Below are 25,116 nucleotides of genomic sequence, written 5' to 3'. Positions count from 1 at the left end.
TTATAAAGCTGTGGTTGAGAAGAATGGAGTGTAATGGCTAAAAGTCAAGCAGTGTTGCATCTTATCTTTCCTGACTTTGCCCAGTTATACCCATACTTGCATGTTAAGTATCTTGCATACTAATTATCTACAGATGAGTGTATTTATTCAACTTATTTTTCAATGTTACTATTTTCACAGCTTCCGCCACCTTTGAAGACTTTCAGATTCGCCCCCACACTCTCTTTGTTCATTCGTACAGAGCTCCAGCTTTCTGTGATCACTGTGGAGAAATGCTATGGGGGCTGGTGCGTCAAGGCCTTAAATGTGAAGGTAAGGTATTCCTTCCCCAGCCAAGTGGAACGCATGCTGGAGTTAGCTACTTATGTTGTGCCCTCTTCTGCAATGCCTTCTTTCCTTCAGATACCTTCCAGGGATCTGGGTACTGCATGGATTCTGTTCGGTTCATTTCCTATCTTCAACATGTTAGCCCTGATCTGGGAAATGAGATTCTCCTATCTTTTCCCCTATATCATGTGGATATGTTTCTCTCCCATAAGGTGGTGTTTATTTTGCTAACAGGCTAAACATATAATTTGCATCTTAAGCCAGAACTTGGAATAGTAGGCATTCAATAAATGTTTGCTGAAGGGAGCTGAGATTCAGAAGGTTAATCAAACCATCCAAGGTCACTCAGCTATTGAGTGGCAGGCTGGAACATGTACCCAGTTTCTACACCAAGATCATAGTTTTATCATCCTCCATGGGCAGAAATCCTTGAAGTGCATAATTCAGGTTTATAGGATACCATGATATAATCTTAAAAACGGACCAAATCATACCTTGCTCTTTTTTGATGAAGGGTGGGGCGGGGAGGGATAGAGCTGTTTGAACTTTGACCAAAAACCCCAAGCTTTTATGATGAAATCCATAAATAAAATAACCATAATTTCTGAATTTCTATCTGTAAGAAGGGAAGTTAAGAGACAGTGATCTGGAAGAAAGTCTGCCTAAAGTGTAGTTTTATGAAAATTTGCCTGGCCTGCTATATGACACATGGGGAAATTCTGAACAGTAAGACTACGTGATAGAACTATGAACAGTAGAAATATTGAGAGGAAAATGGTGCTTTTTCCTAATTATCTACCATGTAGAAACTAGCATGCATAGTATTTTACATATTTTCTCAACAATTCTGCAAGGTAGTTATTATCCTCATTTTACAGACAGGAAAACTGAGGTGAAGTAATTTTTCCAAGGCAACGTAGACAAACAAGTTGTGGAGCCATGATTCAAATCAGTGCAAGTCAAAAGTTGTGAAGCGTTATGATTAATTTTCCCTTGCAGTAGAACTTGAGGCAGCTAAAAATAGGTCATCTCACTGGAGTTTTATTGCTAGATCCCTCAAAGCCCAAGTCCCTTATGTTAGAAAACATTTTTTTAAATGATAACCAGGGTAGTTGCTGGGCTCATCCAATAAAATCAGATGTCAAAACCCAGCTTATTGACAAATTGGGAAAATAAATCAGGAGAAGCTCAAAAGAAAATTTAAATTTTCGAACAGCCGCAAGAAAAATGGAAGCAGTACTGTTTCTAAAAATTCATAATTTACAACTTATGCTAAAGTAGCTTTTAATTTATAGTTGAACAAAAGTCATTTTTACTTTCTCCTTTCAGGATGTGGGCTGAATTACCACAAGAGATGTGCATTTAAAATCCCCAACAATTGCAGTGGCGTGAGGCGGAGAAGGCTCTCAAATGTTTCCCTTACTGGGCTCAGCACTGTCCGCACAGCATCTGCCGAGCTTTCCACCAGTGCCCCCGATGAGCCCCTTCTGGTATGGCCTCCTGTTTATCCATTTGCCCGTTTACATGAGAAATCTGTAGGACGATGTGGTAACAGTGGTAATCAATCCAAGACAGCGTCCTGGGAGAGAGGACACAGCCAGGGTGTTAATGACTGTGTTTCTTCAGGGCCTGTGCTGTAGATTGGTCAGTGCTTCAACAAATATCCAACAGCTTCGAGTTTGCTTTTATCTGTGAGCTTAGAGCAATTTTAAAATCTGTGAGGTTTCATCATGGTCATGGAGCCAGTGCAGCACAGACTAATACATGAATGTGACAAAACATAGTTTGTCAAAATTTGGAAACCAGAGATAAAAAATTTTCTTCTCTGATGATTATTAGAGTATTTCGTGGGATAGTTGACTGTTTATTCTGGGAGAAAATCTGAACTTCGCTCATATGAAAAGATGAAAGTCTTTAATTGTTTGGCATTAAAGGCATACATGCTGATGTCAAAGTGACACTGGTTGACAAATGCCATGGGAAAAATAGCATTTAATACTTTAAATATTTCCATTGGCTCTAAAATATATATCTGTGGATGTGGCTTAAATATTTTTCTTTAAGAAAGTTAAATTTTGATTGTCCAAACATTGAAAGCAAAGTAAAAATTGTGGTAATTATGTGCACTATTTAAAATAAGAACATTATCCTGAAATAAGCTAATTGTGTGAGCTTAAGTTTCCTATTTTTACTCCCTCTGCGAGTGGATATTACAAAAACTTTATAATCTAATAATTACAAAAGTCAATTAAAGAGAAAAATAAAAATTATGAAACATTTAGGTTAGATAAATCCGTGGGGTGGAGAGGGGCAATGCATTTTGAAGCCATCTCTAAAAAGCTGTATTAATTACTCTGTTGTTCAGAAAATATTTCATTGTGATCTTTAAATCACTTAAATTTTGTTGCAACATAAGCCAGACATATAACTCAAATGAATGCTTATTTTGATAAATAGGGAAAGTCCGTACTCTGTTTTTGTGACTTTTGGGTGGGAGTTTGTTGTGTTTTCATGAAGTGAACCTGTTAGGGGAAGTCAGGCACTAAATCCCACCAGTAACTAGAAGAATATATTATATTTTGATGACTATTCAGAATGTATGTGTGGTTGTATATTACTTTATAAAGTTGTATTAGTTAGAATTAATGATACTCTTACTGAAAGGTGCTTAAGTCAAAATCTATTTACTTTTTCAAATAACTCTCATATTATCTTTCCAACTCTGAGATTTCTTGATTTCGTTTGAATTTTTGTAGGTAGTGATTTTATAAGTTAGCAGTTACTCTTGCTTTTAAGTACCATCTCTGAGAGTCATACTGTTTACAGAATAGACATTTTTAAACAAGTTTAAGAAATAAAATTATAAGTTAATGTGTATTGGTTTCAGTTTCACCAGGAAAAGATTTTTAAAAGTTAGTTAACATCTCATAAGTAATCTAAAGCTGTAAACTAAAGTTATTCATCATTAGAATAGATTAGAATCTAGGTAATTAATGCTAAAGATTCTTCCTTTAAAACTCAGTTTTTCAAAAAGAATTAATAGGAATATATTTAATTGTTTGCCTGGAGAATTCAGACCAGACTTCCAAGATGAGGTGTTACTTAAGCTGATCTTTACTGTGCTTTTTCATTTATCAGCGGTTTGATTTTCTATATTAGGCTAAGTGTTTGATCTCTTCAAAGTCATACAGAGTAATTTTAAAATGATGGCTTTTGTGCAAAGACTTCATAAGTCAATAGAAAGAGTTGCATGTATATAATTTGTTTTAATGTGTTTCTTAATATATGCTTGATGTATTTAAAATTAATTTTGTGTGAAATTTGAGTAATAAAATTAAGAAAAAAACCTATCTCAGTTTTTAATAATATATACATATATGCACATATGTATGTATACATACACATGTGTGTATATATATATATATATATATATGCTTCCAAACATCACATATATATCATTTAGATTTTATAAATATAAATGAAATTATTATATGCATGCATATTTATAAATGTGAATGCATAATTTATATATAAATTTAATTTAGGTTACTAAAGTCTTTAAGCAGGTTTTTGTGTTTTTCAACCAAATTATTTAATTGCTTTAATTGCTTTATTTAATCAAATTACATAATTATTTAATTATTCAAATTACTTGATTACAAGCTATATTGTACATCAGATGTTGAAATTCATTAGCACTTTATTGCTGAACGGAATTTTTTTGTAGTAGAATGCTTAAAAATGTTTTAAAAATACATTTTAAAAATCATATTTTAACTATATCTGCCAAGAATGCTTACAAAAGTTTGATCAAATCATATATTTATGAGGTGAGAAAATATTGGGGCCACAGGATACTTCGAAAAATGTTATTATGAACTTTCATAACCTTATATAAAATGCCCTATGGGTAACCTTTAAATGAAAAATGCCTTTGGTAATAGTGTTGGTGACACATTGGCTCTCAAATGCACGTTTTACATTCATCATAGCACTTTTTGCCCCTGTGGGGTGCCTGTATGTCTCTCTTTGCATGCTCGGAGTGCAGCTAATATGTCTCTTTTCATCCCTGTGCAAAACATAAAAGGCCAGTAACTATAGTTTAAAGGTTACAGTGAATGCCTAGTCAAAGGTAACATTATGGTAATGATAGTAAAACCTTTTAGTCCGTATACAATAAACAATATTTTCCATTTCTGAAAAGGATGATGGTCTATATTAAGATGGCATTGCTAAGTAATGCCATTAGACCACCCATGTTGCAAGTCTGCAATAAGTATAGATTTTCTGCCAAATGTAAGAAAATGATTTTTCTGTTCAACACTTGATTGCCTATTTTGACTGGAAAATCACCATTTCACATATGGATTAAAATACTGGTAATTCTATTAATTTACCCATTTCTGGCAAATAAATTGAGTCTTGGATTTCTATACTGCTGCTAACATAGAAAAAAAAGTATAACAACATAGATCTTATGACAAGCTTTGTCTGTCATCAACTTCGGCACTAAACTGTATCCATTATTCCAACCATGATGCAGTCCTTTTTTGAGAAAATCCAAAATGTAGGCAATTTATGGCATAAGAGCTCTGCAAGGGTGTATATCTTTTTGTACATCATCACCTATGTTAGAAAGAAACAAGAAAAACTCAGTAGTTACTTAAGGAGGACACACTAATATGTTGTTTCATTATGTATAAGTATACTTATTAAGATTATATCAGTTTTATAAACTTTTAGACAATTGTATAGAAGTCAAGATTAAATGATCCTATAATATCTCTGTTTATCATCTAGATCTTTTTAAAAATCATCTTATCTTTTTAAAAATTTGCAGATGTTCTTGTGGTGTTTGGGAAAAGTTAAAGCCATTTGAAATCATGTTATACAAGGCTTAGTCTTAGGCAAAAAAGTTAATAATCTGTTCCAGAACTTCTGCTCCTAGCTATGAAGAAGCTTGTATCAGACCACTCTCCTGTAAGGGACAATTATAAAAGCTGAATACAGTATAACAGAACATAACAAAACAATATTTAAAGGTACCTGGGAGCAACCAAGGCAATCAGGATTTGAGGGACAAATGTCTCAGAAATAAGGAAATCACAGAGAGGTCAATGTACAGGACAGCCCCCAAACAAAGAAGTAGCTGGCTCAAAATGTCAGTAGTGCTGAGTTTGAGAACCCCTGATGTAGAACAAAGCTGGAGAATTTCCAAACATATCATAAAGCCGTAGTTAAGACAATGTGGTATTACACCAGAACAGAAAATAAACCAATGAAACAGAATAGAAGGAGTCGAGAAACTATGCGCATATACAGGCCAACTAAGTTATGACAGCAGTACCACTGCTGTGAGAAAAGGATGATCTTTTTCAACAAATATTTCTGGAACCAATGGGATATCCATATGGAAAATATGAATCTTGACCCTACCTTATACCATATACAAAATAAATCCTAGGTAGATTAGGAGCTTCTAGGAGATAACATACGAGAGTATCTACAGTAACTTGGGTCACGAAAACCTTTTTCAAATAGGACTCAAATCACTGATGACAAAAGAAAAATATTGGTAAATTGGGCATCATTAAAATTAACAAATTATTTTCAGCAAAATATACCATTAAAAGGGTGGAAAAGCAAGTCACAGAATGGGAAAAGATATTTTCAGTGTATATAATATGTATATATATCTTGTAAAAGAGTCATATCCAAATGTATAAAGAACATCTATAAAAGTTGAAAAGACAGACAACCTTATTTAAGATACAGGCAAAGTACTTGAATGGCACTTTACAAAAGAAGACAGCCAATAAACATGAAAATGTATTTTACATCATTATTTATCAGAGTCTAAATTTAAATCTACAATGAGATATCTGTACACCAGAATGTCTAATGTTGGGGGAAAAAAACTGACAGTAACAAGTATTGGTGAAGATATTGAGCAACTAGAACTCACATACACTACTACTAGGAATATAAATTGGTTCACCAACTTTGGAAATCCGGTTGGCAGTTGTCTTCTAAAGCTGAACATATGCATATCATGCGACTCAGCAGTTTTACTCCTAGGTATATATTCACCAGAAAGGTGTATAGACATGCATGGAAAGATATGTACCAGAATTTTTTTTAATTTTTAATTTTTAAAAATACGTACCAGAATTTCTAAAAATTTTTTAGACTTCACTTTTTTAAAGCAGTTTTAGGTTCACAGCAAAACTGAAAGGCAGGCACAGAGATTTCCCATATACCCCTTGCCACCCACACATGCATAACCTCCCCCATTATCACCATCACTCACCAGAGTGGTACTTTTGCTAACACTGGTGAACATATGTTGACATACACATCATAATCACCCAGTCACATCACAACCAACCAAAGTCCATGGTTTGCTTTAGGGTTCACTCATGGTGTTGTACATTCTGTGGATCTGGACAAATGCATAATGACATGTATCCATCATTATGGTATCATGCAGAATATTTTCACTGCTCTTAAAGTCCTCTTAGCTTCATCTATTCTTCCCTCCTCCCCTCCAACTAACCCCTACCAACTACTGATTTTTTTTTACTGTCTCTATAGTTTTGCCTTTTTCAGAATGTCATATAGTTGGAATCATACAGTATGTACCCTTTCCAGTTTGGCTTCTTTTACTTAGTAGGACATACTTAAGTTTCCTCCATGTCTTTTCATGGCTTGATGGCTCATTTCATTTTAGAGTGGAATAACATTCCATTGTCAAGATGTCCACAGTTCATTTATCCATTCACCTAACAAAGGACATCTTGGTTGCTTCCACGTTTTGCCAGTTATGAGTAAGGCTGCTGTAAGCATCCATGTATAGGTTTTGGTGTAAACATAAGTTTTCAGCTCTTTTGAGTAAGTATCAAGGAGTGCAATTGCTGGATCATATGATAAGATTATGTTTTGTCAGAACTGCCAAACTGTCTTCCAAAGTGGCTGCACCATTTTGCATTCCCACAGCGATGAATGAGAGTTCCTGTCATTGCACATCCTTGTCAGCATTTGGTGTTGTCGTTATTTTGGATTTTGTGTTCTGATAGGTGTGTAGTGGTTTCTCATTGTTTTAGTTTGCATTTCCCTGATGACATATGATGTGAAACTTCTTTTCACATGCTTATTTGCCATCTGTATATCTTTTTTGGTAAGACGTTTGTTAAGGTTTTTGGCCCATTTGTAAATTGGATTGTTTGTTTTCTTATTGTGGAATTTTAAGAGTTCTTTGTATATAGATATATTATTTAATATTTATTTATTTTGGCTGCCCCTGGTCTTAGTTGCAGCATGTGGGATCTTTAGTTGCAGCAGGCGGACTTCTTAGTTGTGGCATGCAAACTCTTAGTTGTGGCATGTGACCTCTTAGTTGCGGCATACATGCAGGATCTAGTTCCCCGACCAGGGATTGATCCCAGGCCCCCTGCATTGTGAGTGTGGAATCTCACCCACTGGACCACCAGGGAAGTTCCAAGAGTTCTTTGTATATTTCGGATAACAATCTTTGTTAGATGTGTCTTTTGCTAATATTTTGCAAATGTTTTCTCCCTGTCTATGGCTTGTCTTTTAATTCTCTTAACATTGTCTTCTGCAGAGCAGAAGTTTTTAATTTTAATGAAATCCAGCTTATCATTTATTTCTTTCAAGGATCATGTGTTTGGTTATGTATTTTAAAAAGCACCACCATATCCAGGGTCACCTAGGTTTTCTCCTATGTTATCTTCTAGGATTTTTATAGTGTTGTGTTTTACATTTAGGTCTATGATTCATATAGAGTTAAATTTTTTAATTTAAATTAACTTAATTAACTTGCATTAATTTACTTCTTAATTTAAGTTAATTAAGTTAATTCATTGTAAGTTCTGTGTCTAGATTCATTTGTTTACATGTGAATCACCACCATTTATTGAAGAGACCATCTTTGCTCCATTGTATTGCCTTTGCTCCTTGGTCAAAGGTGAGTTGACTGTATTTATGGGGGCTTATTTGGGGTCTCACTGTTTTACTTCATTGATCTATTTGTCATTCTTATACCACACTGTTTTGATTATTATAGCTTTATAGTAAGTCTTGAAGTTGGGTAGCATCAGTCCTCTAACTTTATTCTTCTCCTTCAGTATCATGTTGGCTATTCTGGGTCTTTTGCCTCTCCATATAAACTATAAAATCACTTTGTTGATATCCATAAAATAATTTGCTCAGATTTTGATTGGGATTGCATTGAATCTATAGGTCAAGTTGGGAAGAACTGACAAATTGATAACATTGAGTCTTCCTATCTGTGAACATGGTATATCTCTCTCCATTATTTTGCTCTTTTATGTCACTCATCAGAGTTTTGTAGTTTTCCTCATATATTGTTAGATTTATACCTAAGTATTTCACCTTGGTGGGGTGCCAGTGTGAATGGTATTGTTACAAGCATGTTTTAACATTTTTATTCATTGTAGCTAAAAGCTAGAAACAAATAAATAGTGGTAGAGTCATACAATGGAATAGTATACAGCAATACAGCAATAGAATTGAGGAACTGTTGATTCATTCAGCAACATAAATGAATCTCACAAAATAATATTTAGGGGAAAAAAACAGACACAAAAGATTATATGCCTGTGAATCCAGTGTATGAAGTTCTAATCCAGAAAAACTGATTTATGGTGAGAGACATCAGAATAATGGCTCCTCGTAGGTGCCCACGTAGAGAGGGAGCAAGAGAGAGCCTTTCTGGATGCTGGAAATATTCTATGTCTTGATCTGGGTAGAGGTTACATGCTTATATGCGCATGTAAAACCTCATCAATATGTACACCTAGAATTTTCTGCACTTTATTCCATATAAATTATACCTCAATAAAAAGATTTTATTTATTTATTTTTTTAATATGTGGTCTTAATTATTTATTTATTTATTTATTTTTGGCTGTGTTGGGTCTTTGTTTCTGTGCGAGGGCTTACTCTAGTTGCAGCAAGTGGGGGCCACTCTTCTTCGTGGTGCGGCGGGCCTCTCACTATCGCGGCCTCTCTTGTTGCGGAGCACAGGCTCCAGACGCGCAGGCTCAGTAGTTGTGGCTCACGGACCTAGTTGCTCTGTGGCATGTGGGATCTTCCCAGACCAGGGCTCAAACCCGTGTCCCCTGCATTGGCAGGCAGATTCTCAACCACTGCGCCACCAGGGAAGCCCAATAAAAAGGTTTTAAAATGACAATAGCAAGTTATAAAGTCATTAGGTTTCTTCATCCCAAGTCATGTGGTAAAAGAATGAAATATTATATCAGAAAAGTTAATAATTTAATTTAATTCTGAGATTCCTATCAGTCAATTTAAAGAAAATGGGGTTATAGAAATTACATTATTCAGTAACAGGAAACATAAATTCTTTGGGTGCTAAATGAAAGTAATATGCCACATCACCCTAATATATATAGTATTCATTTACATAATAAACATTTTCTACAGTAGTCTTCACCACAGATACACAACTGTGATTCATATGATCTTCTTTCAAGGGAAAAACAAAAGTAAAAACAAAGCTCTAGTAAAATATTACAACCAACTACCAAAGGAATAGGTGGCTCTCTTTTTCTTGGCGACCTATGGACATTTCTGGTGATTCTAATTTGATAGCAAGGGAGAAATACAGAGGTGTGTGTTCCCCAAAATTTTTTCTTTAAAATAATGGTGCTATAAAATATTATGCAAAAAATCCTTCTCCTAGTCAAATAAGATTGGGAAGTACTCCTCAGTCCATCCAAGTACTGGACATCACAATATTCATTAAGCATAGTTATGGCTCTCAGAAGTCTTGCAATAATGAAATCAGTGTTCCTAAACTGACTCAACTATGGAATCCCTTTTTCTCAGGAAACCTAGGAATACCTAGTGCGAAAATAACATGCACTTTTAGAAATGGTAACTTAGAGGAATAAGTCAATTAATGCATGTTGCATAGACCATCTTCAAATATCGTGCAGTAAACCAGCACTAAGCTGGAATTGAATTCTGCTGATAGCCCAGAATAAAGACATTCAGGGCTACAAACTGGAGGAAAATCCTGAGCTTTGGATATTAGGTATGTTGATGACAAGGATAATATCTTATTTTGGAAATTGAGGAAATTTGATTTCTTCTCGCAAAGGGAAAGCTTTGCCTCCTCTGTATGAAAATGTTCTATAAAAGTACATTCAAACAGGGTTATAATTTCTCCTCCAAAGTCATGTTTGGGTCTGGCCAAATGAGCAATTGTTGCTCCTGAATTCTGCTCATGCTTCCTGTTAATCCAGAAGTCTAACTGGTATCACTGGGTAACAGTTAATTTTAGCAGAACCTCAACCTAAATGTACATCCCTTTCCAAAGTCTCTGACAAAATGGGTTAGCTGTAGATTGTAAATTAGGATGCAGGGACTGAGAGAACAAATAATAGGATTTTTCTCAAAGTGTAATGTTTATTCAACACTGGAAATATCATGGATTTCAAAACACCATCATACATTTTTGTTAAGAAAAGGAGTCAACTGTATTTTAGTTTTGATTTAATTTCTAGTTATCAGATAGAGCTACCCCACAAAGCTTGAGGGAACAGAGATGAAAAAGAACATATTCAGCATAAATTACCAGATGCATGTCTACTTAACCAAAATGTTTCTTAGATTTTTCATTGATACTCCTCCTCTTAAAAAAATTTATCATAACCTTTCTACTTTTGAATTATATTTCAACCTTAAATGAAATCAGACAGAAAGCAATGATATGCAGCGAAGACTAAAATGAGCAAAGAATACACTGTAGACATATTTCTATCATTAAAACTCTAACCCACTATTGGACTTTTCAGGTTTGTAAAGCACTGACTGATACTGATTATTCATCAACTTATTCTTGCCTGCAGGCAGATAACTATGTCACATTTGATTACTTTGATGACCTTTTTCTTTCTTTTTCCATTGAGAGTATGAATTATTGTGAAGAAAATCTGATCTTTCACTTAAAGGTCAAAATGCTTCTTTCTGACTCTCATTTATTTTCAAGAAGGTGAATGAACCGTCTTTCATCACTGACACTGTGACAAGTAGATATTTTTTTTACCTCTACCAACTCAAAACTTTAAACTGTGTTTTTTGCAATCTTAGTGTCTGCAGTTCCATTGAAATGTTAAAAAGTAGTTTCTAACCCAGATGTTTCTGTGCCACAAAGACTGATTAGTATCACATTTTGCTTTTTCTTGAAAATATATCTATTATTTGCTAATAATATTATTGAGTAACATGCATTGCTTTCCTCCAATAACACGGTTCTCTTGTCTTCTGCCTCCCCTTTTCTGCACCTTTGTCTGCTTTTTGCTCTTACGACTTCATGTTTCAGTCTCCTGTGAGTCCTGGCTTTGAGGTAGGTACTAACTCTGCCTAGGAATGTGCTTCACCATCTTTTGCAAGCCAACATTGTAATATTAAATTAACATCAGACAGTCATCTGTATTGACTCTATGAGAATACTCAGGTCAGAATTTAGCTCAGAATCCCACCTGTTGAACTGCAGAAAGCCCATGGGTGGTGGTGGTGGTGGTTGTCTTTTCCTGGTGTTATTGTTTAAGTTTTCACAGTCTTCAAGAAGACAAAGAGCAGTGCAGGCATTAGACCAATAGTTGGTTTACTAGATAAAATTTTGCCCTCAGATTACTTGATTCCATAACATTGGTGTCTTTTCTATGAAGCTGGGCAGGCCAGTTGAGAATAGAACAGAACACAGTCAGCACTCACTTTACCTGGTAGCATATTAACTGAAATGTGTGCATGCTGGAACTGTGTCCTGGTGCTAGGTACCATAGAACCGTGCCAAGTGAGGTCACCATCCTGATATCCAGCAGTTTTGGTTGGCACCATAAGGCACAAAACAAGGACTGCCTGAAGAGGACTTATAACTTTTCAAGAAAGGAGCTTTGAATCCGTAATGTATTATCACAGTCTATTTAATTATTTTTTAAAAGGATGGTACTAGTGTATGTATTAAGGTCTCAATCCAAGAAGAAATTATATATGGAAAACCACACATTTCCTTCATAAAGGTTTTAAGTAAGACCCCCTCCAAAATTGGCCTTTTGTCTATCTTAAGCAATTAATAACCTAAACATGGAAAAGTCAAGCATTAAAGCAGGATATACAACAGTGCTCTTCTTGTGATAACTTGTTTTGACCAGTTGACTTGTTAATGTTTCGTTTTTCTTATTTCTGTACCTCTGGTGAGTTGAGAGTTGACATATTGTTATTTTCTTTCATGAGACTGTAAATTTCAAATACCATTATTAGTATCCATTCTAAGATGGTATTGTTAAGGTAACTCTAACATAGGAAGCAAATCAAAATACAACCAGAACATGTTCTGGGTTACAGAAAATTAACAAGTCAAGATATCTTTTTTTTTTTTTTTTTTTTTTTTTTTGCGGTACACGGGCCTCTCACTTGTTGTGGCCTCTCCCGTTGCGGAGCACAGTTTACGGACACGCAGGCTCAGCGGCCATGGCTCACGGCCTAGCCGCTCCGCAGCATGTGGGATCTTCCCGGACCGGGGCACGAACCCGTGTCCCCTGCATCAGCAGGCGGACTCTCAACCACTGCGCCCCTGGGGAAGCCCCAAGTCAAGATATCTTGATTCATAAGATGTAAAATGAAGAGATCTGCTTCAATAATAGTGAATTCCCATGATTGAAAAATTATCCTGGTTCAAAATGTGTCGTACTTAGAAAAGTCTGGGGTGAATGCTAGGTCAGTATAATTTTTGATATTCTTGTAAATTTAAATTTTGTAATTTACAGTGCCGTTCAGACATAATTTTAGATGTGGACTAGTATCTTTCCCTTCAAATTATCCTTTGGGAATAAAGCCAAAAAAGGGCGGGAAGCGTTTTCCACTTCCCTCTCCTGCACTGAAATCGGAGCAGATGGTGTAAAAGAGGACTGAAGGGTAGTTTGCTTTTCTGTGGAAGTTGTACAACTTAAAGGCAGCCAGGCCTTCACGGGATAGCTCCTGAGGGAAACAAGATGCATTTTCTGCATAAGCTATTGTTCTTGAAGTTGTTTATAGCTGGTTTGTTGAAAAGGTAACAAACTTTTCTTCTTTTCTTTATAATGTCCTGGAAGATAATTATTCATAAAATTTGACCAGTATTTCAGAGAAATATTCTAGTGACAGTTTGTGAGTTGCAGAACTGTTTGAGAAACCTGGTCATGGCTCCATGTTCAGCATGTCCTAGTCAGAGTTTATATTTTCAGGTTTGTAACTCAAGGATGCAGAAGTATACAAGTGTAGATCAATCCTCTGCCCTCATGGACTTGCAGGAATGGACACTATGGAAACAAAGAGATGTGTTTTTGTAAAAGCTTTCTGGTATTACATTGCAATGATATATATTAATTTACTTAATGTCCTCTATTGATTAGATTGGTTCCTTTTTTTTTTAAACAATGTGGAAATAGGCATCCTTGTCTGTATTTTTTGCACACTTGTAAACATATTTGTAGGTTTCTCAGTAAGTATTTATCGAATGAATCCAGTAGGTTATATCCTTAGAAGCCAAGTAGACTAAAGAATATACACATTTTTTTTTTGCCAACTAGTTCTTTAAAAGGATGTAAAAGTTTAAATTTATGACTTCACTGACTGCAGTGTATGAGAGTTTCCATTTCCTCATAGCCTTCCCAACAATCGATTTTATCAGTATTTTAAAAGGTTTTATTTTTCACAAATTTGATAGATAGGTAAAATAATTTCTATTCCTAAATATGATTTCTTTACTGGAGAAGAGAAACAACTTTTCATATATTTATTGGACATCTGTATTTCACCTATGGTGAATTGCCTGTCTCTCTATTGAGTTGCTTTGAATATATATATATATATTTTTTTTAAACTTAAAAAAATTTTAACATCTTTATTGGAGTATAATTGCTTTACAATGTTGTGTTAGTTTCTGCTGTATAACAAAGTGAATCAGCTATATGTATACATATGTCCCCATATCTCCTCCCTCTTGCATCTCCCTCCCACCCTCCCTCTCCCACCCCTCTAGGTGGTCACAAAGCACTGAGCTGATCTCCCTGTGCTATGCGGCTGCTTCCCACTAGCTATCTATTTTACATTTAGTAGTATATATAAGTCCATGCCACCCTCTCACTTCTCACTCACATGCCACCCTCCCACTTCTACCCTTCCCCTCCCTGTGTCCTCAAGTCCATTCTCTACGTCTGCATCTTTATTCCTGTCCTGCCCCTAGGTTCTTGAGAACCTTTTTTTTTAGATTCACATATATGTGTTAGCATACGGTATTTGTTTTTCTCTTTCTGACTTACTCCACTCTGTATGACAGACTCTAGGTCCATCCACCTCACTACAAATAACTCAATTTCGTTTCTTTTTATGGCTGAGTAATATTCCACTGCATATATGTGCCACATCTTCTTTATACATTCATCTGTCGATGGACACTTAGGTTGCTTCCATGCCCTGGCTATTGTAAATAGTGCTGCAGTGAACACTGTGGTACATGACTCTTTTTTTGAGTTATGGTTTTCTCAGGGTGTATGCCCAGTAGTGGGATTGCTGGGTCGTATGGTAGTTCTATTTGTAGTTTTTTAAGGAACCTCCATACTGTTCTCCATAGTGGCTGTATCAATTTACATTCCCACCAGCAGTGCAAGAGGGTTCCCTTTTCTCCACACCCCCTCCAGCATTTATTGTTTGTAGAGTTTTTGATGATGGCCCTTCTGACTGGTGTGAGGTGATACCTCATTGTAGTTTTCATTTGCATTTCTCTAATGGTTAGTGATGTTGAGCATCCTTTCATATGTTTGTTGGCAATCTGTATATCTTCTTTGGAGAAATGTCTATTTAGGTCTTCTGCCCATTTTTGGTTTTGGTTGTTTGTTTTTTGATGTTGAGCTGCATGAGCTGCTTGTATATTTTAGAGATTAATCCTTTGTCAGTTGCTTCATTTGCAAATATTTTCTCCCATTCTGAGGGTTGTCTTTTTGTCTTGTTTATGGTGTCCTTTGCTGTGCAAAAGCTTTGAAGTTTCATTAGGTCCCATTTGTTTATTTTTGTTTTTATTTCCATTTCTCTAGGAGGTAGGTCAAAAAGGATCTTGCTGTGATTGATGTCATAGAGTGTTCTGCCTGTGTCTTCCTCTAAGAGTTTTATAGTGTCTGGCCTTACATTTAGGTCTTTAATTGAATATATATTGTGATAGTAATCCTCTATCTGTTAATCTGTGATGGAAGTATATTTTCAGTTTTACATGTGTTTTTCATGGCTTTTTCCCATACCGATATTTTAATACAGAGAAAACATTTTCACTCATTATCTTACTCTACATGGAATACTATTGAAAATAAATCAATGTAGGCAGATTAAACATAATATTCTTTTCAAATGATTCAAGAGAATAGTCTTTTCTTGACGTAAATGAGCTGAAGTCAAGGTAGAAAATGAAGCAGAATTAAAGACACTGGTGTCCTTTGCAACGACAGGATACAATGATGACACAATATTTTTTTAAGTTAAGTAGGCCTTATGGAGTTTTTTTAAAATTTAAGAACTTTACTGAAGTTATTTTAAATATTTTTAAATGTCTTTAAGGAAGCATTTACTATTACAGCTTTGAAGTTAAGAGGCTCGAGAGAGAATTTTTTTTCTTTTTTTTTTTTTGGTGAAATTAAATGCTTCTAGACTAGTCTTCTTGGTAATTCTTAACAGTCAGACTGCCTTATAGTAAGATATTATTAGGAAATACATTGCTCATTCCAGAAGCTTTCTCTATGTTTGACTGTTTACCCTTCACATCCTTTAGTTTTTACAAAATTTGGACGATATTCAGTTTACCTTTTTATGTGAGGGTGCGTATTTTCTAAATAATACTTTTCCATAAACCACTATTATTTTTATAGAGTTTCCTGAGTCACATTTAATTCAGACAAGTATTGTAGTAAAAGGAACTCTTGTCTGCATACTCTCCTAGAAAACCTCCCCCCAAAATGAGTCATTCAGTTGCTGTTTCTGTTCATCAATAAATAAGTAAAGACAAGAGAATACCACTATTGCATTACCTATCTGTAATTGGGTATGATCCTGATACACTTTATAATAGTTAAGGCAGATTCTTTTCAAATGAGCAAATACTGGGGAAAAAGGTTGTTTCTAATGAAACTATGGTGAAATTTCTGGCCCAATAAATATTTACCAGGATATTTTCCAAAGTAGCAAAAGTCTGTCTAGAGGTAGACACTTTAATTGTTATGCTTGTGTTCTGGAGTTCCAGGAATCCTGGTGATTCATCTGAATTAAGAAGTTGTTTTTCCATTTAAATATGAACCGTGACATCCAGTACGTTAGCCAGATATTGCAAGATTTCTTTTGATGATTGTACAGACTAGTTCTCTAAATTCAAACCTGGGCAGTGTATACTTGCAGTGAGGAAAAGACATCCAAGAATTATTTAACTGGCACTTTTCCACCTCCTGAGAGGCAGAAGAGTATGTGCAGTGGTGCATTTGTCGGGAAGGAGCCCATCAGTAAAATTAAGAGTGTGAGGCCTTCTTTGATGTGCTATTAATCAGCTGTTGCCTGATTTCATTCAATTTGTCTGGCTTGTCATCTGTACATTATTATTTCATGTTCTGAACATAGACTTCCAGGTGTGTAATTCTAAGTACGAACACAGCTGGAGAGTTCTTCATGAATTCCACTGGGGAAGAGGACATCAAGTACCACTTGTCCACAGTTACAAACATACAGGTCTTTGGAACAAATGGATCTTTAGTGAAGTCTCTGAAGGGCCTGCACTCACATCGGGAAGGTACCTTGGCCTCCGTAACACTCTGCACTGCCATGACTTAAGACACAAAACATTGCTCTCTGCTTTAAGATGCAAAGCAACCCCCCCACGCACCCAGTTACCAGTAATAGGCATTTGCTTAGCGGCTGTCTGTGTCCATCTAATGTCATGCCAGGCCTGTCAGATTTAAGTCTCTGCTCCTTAAATTCCTCACCAATCATGACTACTAAGCTCCAAGGCAGTAATCGCTGGGAAAATCTCTTTCTAGATTATTTCATTCAGCTTTCCCGTTAGCTCGTAAACCGAGGCCAGGCGCCCATCAATTCAGTCAAGGTTAAATACCATGAGAATATGTGTCCCTAAAATCACTTTTGAATTTTCCACATGATCTGCTTACCTTCCAGTTCACTTTCTATATGACAGTCGAAGCCCTCAACTTGTTGACATGCAGAGTTATCTTCTTCCTCAGCGGAAATGCTTTTTTATTTTATGAATGTATAGTGTGTGGAGTTAAGGTTGCATTGCCTTCAAGGATAAGGAGAGGCAGTACTTGTATTATGTTTCCCCTTTCCTCCAGGAACCCAGAGATTTGGAAGATGTCAGTAACTGACATTTTGAAAGAACAGTGCATGTAATTTGTAACAAGTTCTCCAAGGGTCTAGTGCTTTCCCTGGAAAAGGTGGATTGCTTAAGAAAATAGTAAGGTTCCTTTATCCTTCATTTCTGTTTACTTAAAAAGAGTGAGGCAGTATAAAAGTTAATGTAACTTCTAAGACTGCTTCAGCACTCAGCAAATCCAGATCACCGTGTATTTTTAATAAGAGATTATATATGTTGTTACTATGAAATCTTTCACAAATTGCTGCAAACATTAACAATGGATTCTCCACTGTAAAACAGCAGCCATCCCCACTAAGCAGGGGGCACACTTTTTTTTATTCCTGCTCTGTGGCAGTCCTTTTCACTGTTATGAAAAGGTGTTGATTAGATTTTATTTATGCTACATATTTAGGGTATCCAACTGAGGAACCAAACTCATTTATCTGGCACACTTGGCAGGTAGTTCAAGGCCTGTAGAATCAGAACTGTAACAGAATAGCACTGAACAATTTAAAACTCGCCAAACACCGTACCTCTACTCAGCGAACTACAGGGCATGGCAACATGCCATGTTCACATGTTCATATGTGAACCTCAATTCCCAGGGGTCTTCAAACTTGTCTGTTGCCCAAGAACTGCTCTGTGCTGGGAGCCTGGACTCCCCATGTCTGAGGTGAAATATTCATCTCGGTGTTGTTGACAGAAGTCGATTGTTTCTTTTTTGCTTCGTAAAATAGCCTCAGACTAAGCATTCACAGCCGTGTTTTACTAGCAGTGACAATGGGTGGCATTAGATAATCATTTCCAAGTGGGATAAACAGGTTTCAGAGCGTATAAAAGAAATCTCTAGGCAGTCTGAAGATTAGGAGGACTGAGTTGTCCTAAACAGAATTTTAACTGCTGATAATAGTCAACATAGTCATTGCATGGCAAGACTCACTTCAGGATCCACACCCAATGCCTCTTCTTCAGGAAACTCCTTTTCTGAATGACCCCTTTATCTCCGTCATGGAAGTGGTTTATCTTTTCTTCGAACCTTCATACATATGGGCACTTATTCTGTGTGAGGCAGTATTCCAGAAGTTGGTGATACAGTGATGAACAAAATTGTCAAGTTCCCCTTCTCATGGAACTTATATTCTACTGAAGGGAGACAGTAAAAACCTAATAAACAAAGAGGTAAATAAGGTAGTTGTGCTCTGCAGTAATGGCTCTGGAGGGGACATGATGATGTGCCAGAGAGTACCACAGAGTGGAGGGGATGTGGGCAGGAAGTGAGGTGATCTGGAGGCGTCCTGGAGAAGGTGATATATGACCTGGAATCTGAAGAATGAGACAGAACCATCTATGCCTATAGAAGGGAAGAGCACATGTTGTTGATAGTAACAGTTATGTTGTGTCCAGAATTCTATTGAATAGTAAACTCATTGGGCACAGAGACTGTTATTTACTGGTCCTTGTATGTCCTGTAGCATCTGACTTGAGCCTTTAGGTAGGACTTGTCCCAGTAAGCACTTGTTAAATTACATAGATCCATCTGGATGGCAGTAGGAGCAAACTGTTACAAGGTGCTATTCTGCACAGTTCTTTGATAATCAAAAAATGCTAGATCTTAAAACTTCTAGAATAAAAGATTAATGTTTGGTTGGCTGTGTTTCACATAGCTGTGCTGGTATCTTTTAAGCATAACAGCACCTGAACAGGAAAGTTGGCAGGCAACTGAGTGATACTTATACAATAGAGGCTGTGTATTATGCTAATCATTATGTTCTAGAAAACGTGCATGACTCAGATGCTATCCTCTGGGCACAGACAAGTCGCTTGAAAGTCTCTTCTGTAGGTCAAGGTTAAGGGGTTCACAATATTTTCACTTTGCATTTTGGCAAGTAGAACATACTATTACTTGATTTTTCTTGTTTCCTGTGAACTCTTCCTTCATGACTTAAATGAAGGGAAGAAAATACTTTCTATTTTTATATTAGCATAAAACCAGGGGATGTGAGAACTGGGAGAGGCTATAAAGAGAGGAATCATTATTATCATCTGGAACAAGAATACCTGGGGCTTCCCTGGTGGCGCAGTGGTTGAAAGTCCGCCTGCCGATGCAGGGGACACGGGTTCGTGCCCCGGTCCGGGAAGATCCCACATGCCGCGGAGCGGCTGGGCCCGTGAGCCATGGCCGCTGAGCCTGTGCGTCCGGAGCCTGTGCTCCGCAACAGGAGAGGCCACAACAGTGAGAGGCCCATGTACCGCAAAAAAAAAAAAAAAAAGAATACCTTAGTTCATAGTTCTGCTTCTATGGGCTGTGCGATCTTGGGCAAATGATGTAGTCTCTCTATGATTCAGTTTCCTTATCTTTAAAAAACCTGGTGGTCATGAGGTTTAAATGAGTTGATGAATGTAAAGTGCTACGAAAAGAATCTGGCACCTACAAAGGTTATAGAAAGTGTTTTATGTCGTGATCTAGTTCAGAGGTCTCAGACTCCCCATGACCAGATTTATTCCCCAAATCAGTTGACTGGCACAACGTTTCAGAATTTTTTCAGAGTCGCTAATGTCGAGAAATAGAGTTATTTCATAAAGCAACTAGATCTTCTGCTTCTTTTGCAAAACTAAGAGGTCAGGAAACATAGGGCTTTCATACTCACAGCCATTAGCAGTCTTTGATCCATCCCTTTTCAACCGAGCCTGTCCTCTCCGATTTACTGTAGTCTCCACCATTCTCTGTTGCATCCCTGACACCCATTAGTATTAGCAGCCTACAGGTATTATTGATATTTGAGCTTGTCACCTGTCCTCTTTCCAGAGCAAAAGGGTTCTGACAGATTTTGTTTTCATGTTGGAGATGCCAAGTAGGGACGAGGAGCAGGTAGACAAGTACAGAGAACAGTTCCAGTGGAAAACATTCCTTAGTCAATTGTACTCACTTAAAATTGAAACCCTGTAGAGCAAGTGTGTCAATGTTACAGTGCATGTAATACTAAATTTTTTTAAAAGCTTATATTAACAGTCTGTATTTTGAACATCTCTATTGAAATGTCTCATCCATTATTTGCATGCATTTATTGCTTGAAGACATTCATTTTTGTTTAGTTCAAGCAATGCTTATTACTTATCTTTACCAGGCACTTCTTTCCATTAACAGAGGACAAACATGATTAAGACGTTGTCCTTCCCTTAGGAGCTTATTGTGTCCTTCCCTTAGGAGCTTTATGATTAAGACCAAAAAGAGTCCCAAAAATGCGGAGTCCAAAAAGTGATGTCAACACGTACACTAAAGTGTTCTCTACTTTTCTATTTCTCTTTGATTCAAGGGGAGTTTATGTCACCCCAAATCCAGTCCCCAATATGGGTCTGTGAAATGGATTTTAGTTAATAAACATAAATATCTTAATAGTGGAGAAGTTTTTATTTGAATCTTGTTTTTTAGACAGTGACTTTCATCTCTCAGGAAGTCTTATGTTTGATTTTTCCATAAATGACGACAAGAAACCACAAGTAAGGGCCATTTTTCCCCTCTGTTTTCTAGCTTAACTAATAAAGAGAATTCATTTTGAACTGTGAAGTGGAATATACCTTGTTGGGAAATTGTTTCATGGTCCTGTTGAATGTTTAAAGATGTGCTGGCAGTTGGAGTTTCCATAATGTAATCTAACCAGTCATTTCCTGGGATGGTTCCAAACTTGCTGAGTCATCAATTTAATACACCAAGTTAAAAAACAGATTCAGTCTCTAGAAAAGCAAGATGCATTGCCTCTGTAAGTAGGTGTTCAGTGCATATAGTTTTAACTTTGGCAGTCATTTCAAATGAAATATTGTTAGCATGAGGATGTTACAGACACTTCAGGACACCACAGTCTTTTAAAAAAAGTTTAATCTGTATAATCTTTATTTAATATCTAATCCCGCCTTTAAATTCAGCTTTCATCATTTTTTTGTTCTCGTATTCTCTCTCATCTATGATGTGATACCTCTTACAATGAGAACAAGAGATCTTTATACTTTTCGTCATCTATAATTTGCCAAATCCGATCATTTACATCAATCCATCCCAATACCATATTGTACAGTGATGTCAGTTCTCACAAAAGTTCCACACCTGTAATGTGATCCAAACTCCTCCACTCAGGAAGAGAACAGTTCATAGGACCAGTGGCTAATGTAAAAATGTAAATTTTTAGAAGCACATCCTCCTGCAAGTGCCTACCATAATTATAGAGAAGAGAATTTTATAGCTGTTCAGAGTTTTGAGCCAGTTTTTGTCCTGCACAGAATAATGAAGCAGAATGAAACAAAATGTTGCTGTTCCCTTTCCAAAACATTTCAACTTTCCTCCCTGTTCCCTTAAAAAAAAAAAAAAAAAACACTCATTCTGCAGATTGCCCAGGTTCACCAAACACACAGTGCCAAACTGGAGCAGCAAGTAACAGTGGAAATGAATTTAAACACCATTTAGTTAACCTAGTAAAACTAGTGTTGATGGGTAAGAGAGAGTTTTCTCTTTACCAGAATTAAAGATTTTATTTAAAACTGTAAAGTTCTATACATATTATAATTAAGTATAAAAATCTACAAATAAATAAAAAATAAAATGAAGTTAATGAAGAAATACAATGATACCATATCTCTTTACTTTGCATAATAATGCATAACATCCATAAAAGCTATTATTTAAATCAATATTACCCTTTGACTTGCTAAGTCTACTTTCATACTGAAGTTATCTTAAAGTCCAAGCTAGTTGGATTTAGATCAGTGAGATTTTTTAAACCATCCCCTGTTTCATTTAAAATTACTAATTTCTGAATTTTCGCCTACTCTGTAGCTTGATGCATCAAACAAAAATACTGTAATTGTGGATTTCTGATGTATATACCTTCAAATAAAACTTCACATAAAAATTGAAATTACAACTAGTAACGTTCTTAAAATAGTAACTGAATATGAATTATTAATCAAAATCTATCACTGATTCTGAAAAGCCTTAGAAGCATTTAGTTTGCTTTCATATTATTGGAAGGAATAATTGGCAGGATTCCAGAAATGATGGTTTTTGAACATTTATGTAAACAGTGATATATAGATAGATATTATAAATATAAATTTATATTACAGGTCAATGGCCTTGTTTCATAAGATCTTATTTTTCTGTTTGTTTACAATTTTCTGTTTGTTTTACAAGTAAGGACTCTGGGCCACAAAGTAACAGCCAATTTCTTTTCCCTAAACTCGTGTAACGTTTTAAAATTCCTTATGTAATCTTGCCTTGAAGGTAATAAATGAAATGACTTCTCAAGAATAATTCTGGTTCTTGTAGTTTATGGCAGTGTTTATGTGAATGTTATCACGTTGGATGAAAAGAAAACATTCAGTTTTATCAGATTGCTTCTTGCTCTTCTAAGTGAATTTGCCCCATGGTATACTGAGTAAGTCCTACATTAAACTGGTTTTGTTAACACAGCCAAGAATTAGGTCTCTTTAATTAAGGAAAGTAACTGAAAGGTGATTTGGTCAACTTTTCATATGATTTTCCAAATCTGAGAACATTTTAAGTCTGCTAAGAAAGTGTGACATCATGTCAGCTTTTACTCTGAGTGTTGAAACTTTCCAACTATGGAAAAATATCACTTTTCATTTTAGTGTATGCTTAAAACTGGCCCATTGGATATAGTTAAAGCAGGGACCTAACCCTACAAATTTAATTATTTTCCAGTAAAATTCAATTCCATTGAAGATATTTATTCAATATATTTATGATTCTGGTTTGGCAAACCTTTGGCTCATCTTTAAAAGTGCCCTAGATCTCTCTGCAAGAGTTGAGCCCTTCTAGAATAATTATGCTTTGTAGTTTTATTTTATGGAATTGAAATTATAAATGTAACTGTAGACATAATATCCCTAAGCAGAACCTCATCTCAAATTTCTTTTTATTGCAGCTGGTGAATCTGCAAATCAAAAATTTCCCATTTGGTAATAAATGGTATTACCTTTTGATGCAGATAGGCATTGAAAAGGATGGAAATTGTCTGTAAATATGATTTGTTTCTCATCAGTAATTATTTCAAATTAGAAATTAACTGAGTAATGTGATAATACAAGGGCTCTAGAAGCAGACAAGTGTAGGTTCATGTTTTGGCTCCACTGTTTATTAGCATTTGACCCAAAAGAGTATATTTAAACTTTATGAGCTTAGATCCTCAACTATAGATAACCAGGCCTGTCTTGTAAGGTGCCTAACACAGGGATTATTAAGAGTTAATACTAAGCTAAGAGCTTAGTAAATGAGATATATAATTATAATAACTGTTAAAAAGTAATTCAGTTCTTTTATTCCAATGATTATTTTTCCTGATGATTCCCAAGTACATTTCCATGATATCAAGAGATACCATGAAATTGTTCAAAAACATTGTAAACACAGTTAAATTTATTTTATTTTATTTTTTTAAAAACGTTTATTGGAATATAGTTGCCTTACAATATTGTGTTAGTTTCTACTGTACAGCAAAGTGACTCAGCTATACGTATACATATATCCCCTGTTTTTTTGACTTCCTTCTCGTTTAGGTCATCACAGAGCATTGAGTAGAGTTCCCTGAGCTATACAGTAGGTTCTCATTAGTTATCTATTTTATACATAGTATCATTAGTGTATATATGATACTATATACAATAGTGTATATATGTCAATCCCAATCTCCCCATTCATCCCATCTCCCCTTTCCCCCTTGGTATCCATATGTTTGTTCTCTGTGTCTGTGTCTCTGTTTCTGCTTTGTAAATAAGATCGTCTATACCAACTTTTTCAGATTCCATATATATGCGTTAATATACGATGTTTTTTTTCTCTTTATGACTTACTTCACTTCATTTATTTTTTTTAATCTATGTACTGGGCTGATTAATTACAAAATGAGAAACAAGAGTGCACAGAGATATAATTGTAACTGAAACATTAATATTTGTGTGTCTTATATAATCCAGTAGTCACTATGTTTTTCAATTATATAAATGATAGTATAATTTTAACCCTTTACTTTTATGGTTGAGGAGTAATTTTAAATTATATTCATTTTTTTCTTGGAGGGAATTCAAAGAAGCTGTAGGCCCTGTTCATGTGAAGTACTAGATTGGACAGATTGGGGGAATTTACTTTTCATTTTTTATCTTCCTGAACTGCTTGCATTTCCTATATGTAAAACTTTAGAAAATGTCAATGAAGTAATATATGGAGTGGGATTAAGAACGATTTTTTGGTTTGCTTTCAACTTTATATTTCTGCATTAAACTAATGAAATTGAAAAGCTGCAAATTATTTGAAAGTCCTAGAAGTAAGGTTCAAA

General features: G+C 35.6%; 1 protein-coding gene across 2 annotated transcripts in view; it reads left to right on the top strand.

Moving 5' to 3' along the window:
• PRKD1 (protein kinase D1) overlaps window positions 1–25,116 on the top strand; it is a 334,650-nt gene that overhangs the window by 250,895 nt on the left and 58,639 nt on the right. For both annotated transcript variants that reach the window (XM_027110974.1, XM_027110976.1), the window contains 2 exons: window positions 181–312; window positions 1,657–1,817. In XM_027110974.1, coding sequence (XP_026966775.1) covers window positions 181–312; window positions 1,657–1,817 — 293 coding nt within the window. The remainder of the gene's footprint in view (window positions 1–180; window positions 313–1,656; window positions 1,818–25,116) is intronic.

Source organism: Aethalodelphis obliquidens, unplaced genomic scaffold, assembly GCF_003676395.1.
Source record: "Aethalodelphis obliquidens isolate GAN/ISIS:26980383/991018 unplaced genomic scaffold, ASM367639v1 scaffold10, whole genome shotgun sequence".
Taxonomy (NCBI): domain Eukaryota; kingdom Metazoa; phylum Chordata; class Mammalia; order Artiodactyla; family Delphinidae; genus Aethalodelphis; species Aethalodelphis obliquidens.
The sequence above is the reverse complement of the archived record's forward strand: the minus strand, read 5'-3'. Positions and strand labels throughout refer to the sequence as shown.